The 3,729-nt window shown below is 33.4% G+C and overlaps 1 protein-coding gene across 1 annotated transcript; it reads left to right on the top strand.

The window, feature by feature from the left end:
• Window positions 1-764: 764 nt before the first annotated feature.
• Window positions 765-3,417, top strand: LOC145054145 (guanine nucleotide-binding protein subunit beta-2-like). Its single transcript, XM_079002288.1, has 6 exons — window positions 765-1,045; window positions 1,132-1,226; window positions 1,919-2,343; window positions 2,414-2,774; window positions 2,876-2,989; window positions 3,069-3,417. Exons 1-6 carry the CDS (start codon window positions 940-942, stop codon window positions 3,102-3,104), a joined length of 1,137 nt encoding a protein of 378 aa, XP_078858414.1. The 5' UTR covers window positions 765-939; the 3' UTR covers window positions 3,105-3,417.
• The last annotated feature ends 312 nt before the right edge of the window (window positions 3,418-3,729 follow it).

Raw genomic sequence — 3,729 nt, 5'->3', positions numbered from 1 at the left:
TTAGACAAAATTAATATATATTAATTAAACTATTTAACTAGTAATTAAATATAAATATTATTTACTTATTTATATATCATTTTATCATTGTTTTTTATTGGACAAACCGTAAGGAAATCCAACACATTTTATCAAAATTTTAAAAAATCAATATTTATTTTTTAGTGTTAAGGTTTTATATTTTCTAAAATTTAGATTGGTAAACCACAAAAAACAACACGTAACTAGTTCTTAAATCTCTTAGATTACAATATATAAAAAAAAATAATAATAAACGCACTAAAAAATAATATAATAAGTTTTAATAGTCGGATGAAAATATGATTGTGAAGTCACAAAACCTTAAATTAGATTTTTAAAAAGGTATATAGTTTTAATACACTAAAAATAATGTAGTTAGTTTTTTGAGAATTAAATGTTTGCCTTTTTTATTCAGCAGATAATAATATGAAGTTAAAATTGCAAAAAGTGTATATTTTATTAAAAATATAATAAAATGACGTTGATTCAGATTGATATAGACATTTTATTTTATTTTTTTGTTATAAAATATATATTTAGTACAACCTTCCTAATTTGCAATTACTATTTATTTTCACTATTTGATTCCAGAGAGTTACCGGAAAAAGAAAAGGAAGTAAAACCCACAAAGGTGAAAGGCCAAAGCAGTATGTGGTGTCCACACCTCCCCACTGTTTCTATCCAGTCATGCATGCCACGTCATATATAAATGGGCCCGACGGCTTTAGTCAATTGCAACTGCACTTTCTGCAACTTTTCCATTTTCTATAACCTCTCTCTCCTCTTCTTTACCCTAAATCCTCTATACAAATTTGTAAATCCACAAGTGAATTGGATCATATTGTTAGTCTTTCCGATTTACCGGTGAAGATGAAGATAAATTAGGGCTCAAATTGAAGCTTAAAGTTGGATGCAGAGATGTCTGTTGCAGAGCTAAAAGAGAGGCACACGGCTGCTACAGAAACTCTGAATTCTCTCAAGGAACGATTGAGAGAACGACGACTTCAGCTTCTCGATACAGACGGTATTTCGAATTGTTTACATTGGAAAATATGCGGATATATGTTTCTGATGTTCTTATAGATCTTTTTTTGTGATCGAGTTTTACAGTGGCGAGTTATGCAAGAGCGCAAGGTAAGACTGCGGTTGCTCTCGGCCCAACGGATCTGGTTTGTTGTCGGATTTTACAGGGACATACCGGCAAGGTAAGCTTTTAGCTTTGTGTTAATTGTGATTCGCATTCGATCTTGGAACAATATGGTTTTGCACATTGTAGTTTATTAGGGAACCTGCGTTGTTATGTGGTAGAGAGGTGATATATTGGATATGTTTATGTATATGGATGAATATACCTTAGGTTGATTTATCTTTGACGTGGTTAGAAATTCAGGATCATTGGATATGATCTTCCGTTGACCTATTTTTGGCTATGATCAACTGAGTAGGGAAAGTAATGAATATTAAAAGTCGATGCTAAATTGAAGAGAATTCTAAGGCTCCAATCGCTTCTTTGGTCCACAAGTACATTATAATATAACTTTGGTGCCCATGGTTTATATTGCATATATTTGATTTGGTAGTTCACTCTGAGTTGTCATCATCCATGCATCTGCACAATTTTGGATGTTAGAACTGATTGCTGTTAGATAATAAGTGTGAAGGTTTGTTTTAACATTGAGACTATTGACCTAAAGTTCGATGCATCTGGAATAATCTTAGGAGATTATTTTGCAGGAGATCACCCAGTATAGCCCATATTATTGTCTATGCAGGAGTTCATTGGTTTCACAATTAATCTAGTTACGAGTTGCTCTATATTTCATTGATTTCATATTTTATACAATTCACAAAATGATCATTTCTTGTATCTGAATATGCAACATCTAAATTGATTTAGGTGTATTCACTCGACTGGACTCCCGAAAAGAATCGTATAGTAAGTGCATCCCAAGATGGAAGGTTAATAGTTTGGAATGCTCTGACAAGTCAAAAAACCCATGCCATTAAACTCCCATGTGCATGGGTAATGGCATGTGCTTTTTCTCCAAATGGACAATCAGTTGCATGTGGTGGACTTGATAGTGTATGCTCCATCTTCAATCTCAACTCACCACTTGACAAAGATGGTAATATACCAGTATCAAGAATGCTTAGTGGACACAAGGGTTACGTTTCCTCATGTCAGTATGTTCCAGATGATGATACTCGTTTAATAACCGGTTCTGGTGATCAGACATGTGTATTATGGGATATAACTACTGGATTAAGAACTTCTGTGTTTGGAGGAGAGTTTCAATCAGGACATACTGCTGATGTTGTCAGGTATTTCATTAAATCCAAACTTATGTTTTAAAACTCATAATTACCTTTTAAAAATTGTTGTTTGTTTCAGTGTATCGATCAACGGGTCAAACTCAAGAATGTTTGTTTCGGGTTCTTGTGATGCAACTGCCCGACTTTGGGACACTCGGGTAGCAAGTCGGGCAGTTAGAACATTTCAGGGGCACCAAGGGGATGTTAATTCGGTGAAGTTTTTCCCAGATGGAAATCGGTTTGGAACTGGATCAGATGATGGAACTTGTAGACTTTTTGACATTAGAACTGGACACCAGCTTCAAGTCTACACTCACCCACAACAAGATCATAATAACACACCTGATGTCACCTCCATTGCATTCTCCATATCAGGTCGTCTGCTCTTTGCTAGCTACTCTAATGGTGATTGCTTCGTATGGGATACTCTTTTGGCTGAGGTAAATAATAATAATAATAATAATAATATCACCTTAGACAATATAAATGCAAGATGTTGGGTGTGATTGTTTTACTTATATTTGAAATTGAATGAGGGCAGGTGGTTTTAAATCTTGGAACACTTCAGAACTCACATGAGGCACGTGTCAGCTGTTTGGGTTTGGCTGCTGATGGGAGTGCATTGTGCACAGGAAGTTGGGATACCAGTCTTAAGGTTAGCCCTAAAATCCAATTTTAAGTTTTTTAACGTCTTAATATTATCGATACATGAATTAAATATATTTTTGGAACAGATTTGGGCTTTTGGTGGGCACAGGACAGTGATTTGATCTGAGTGAATAATGGTGGTAATTTTGATTTGTGTATTTTACTCTCATGTACCTGTTTTATGTTTTATTTAAGGGACCATGTGGAAATTGGAATGAAACATAAACTAGTTGGGTCGGGTATGGGTATGGGTATGGGTATGGGTAGAACAAACACATAGTAAATAGTTTTATCTGATTTTGGTTTACAAATTGAAATTAAATTGTGTTGTGGTACTGGTCCATATGTTACAAGTGGCACAAGTATTTCTTCGAATATTGTGATCCTATTTACAGGGAAGATTTGCATGAAATGAAAGTGTGACCATTTTACCCTTGTTTTTTTGTTTATGTTGAAATTACTATTTTAGCCTTTTTTTTCATTGTAAAATGTGTCTCCTGGTGTATTGTTGTTTGATTTTCATGTAAATTTAAAACTTGGGTTGATGAATTTGATAGCCTATAAACCAAAACTAGAATAAAACTTGATACAGGGACCAAAAAATGTAAAACAAAAAAAAAGTTATGTATTTATTTGTTTTAGACATAAACTAAAGAAAAATAATTAAAAACAAGAACCAAATTTAGAGTTTGTTTGAAATGTTTATATTTTCTTCAGTATATTTATACTTTCGGATTACATTATATT

The sequence above is a fragment of the Lactuca serriola genome, chromosome 5 (assembly GCF_051521515.1).
Source record: "Lactuca serriola cultivar US96UC23 chromosome 5, Lser_US96UC23_V15, whole genome shotgun sequence".
Classification (NCBI taxonomy): Eukaryota; Viridiplantae; Streptophyta; class Magnoliopsida; order Asterales; family Asteraceae; genus Lactuca; species Lactuca serriola.
The sequence above is the reverse complement of the archived record's forward strand: the minus strand, read 5'-3'. Positions and strand labels throughout refer to the sequence as shown.

Coding starts and splice junctions, on each gene's coding strand:
- LOC145054145 (XM_079002288.1), top strand. CDS start 940: ATGTCTGTTGCAGAGCTAAAAGAGAGGCACACGGCTGCTACAGAAACT. Junction 2,344..2,413: donor CATACTGCTGATGTTGTCAG/GTATTTCATTAA, acceptor TGTTTGTTTCAG/TGTATCGATCAACGGGTCAA. Junction 2,990..3,068: donor GTTGGGATACCAGTCTTAAG/GTTAGCCCTAAA, acceptor TTTTTGGAACAG/ATTTGGGCTTTTGGTGGGCA.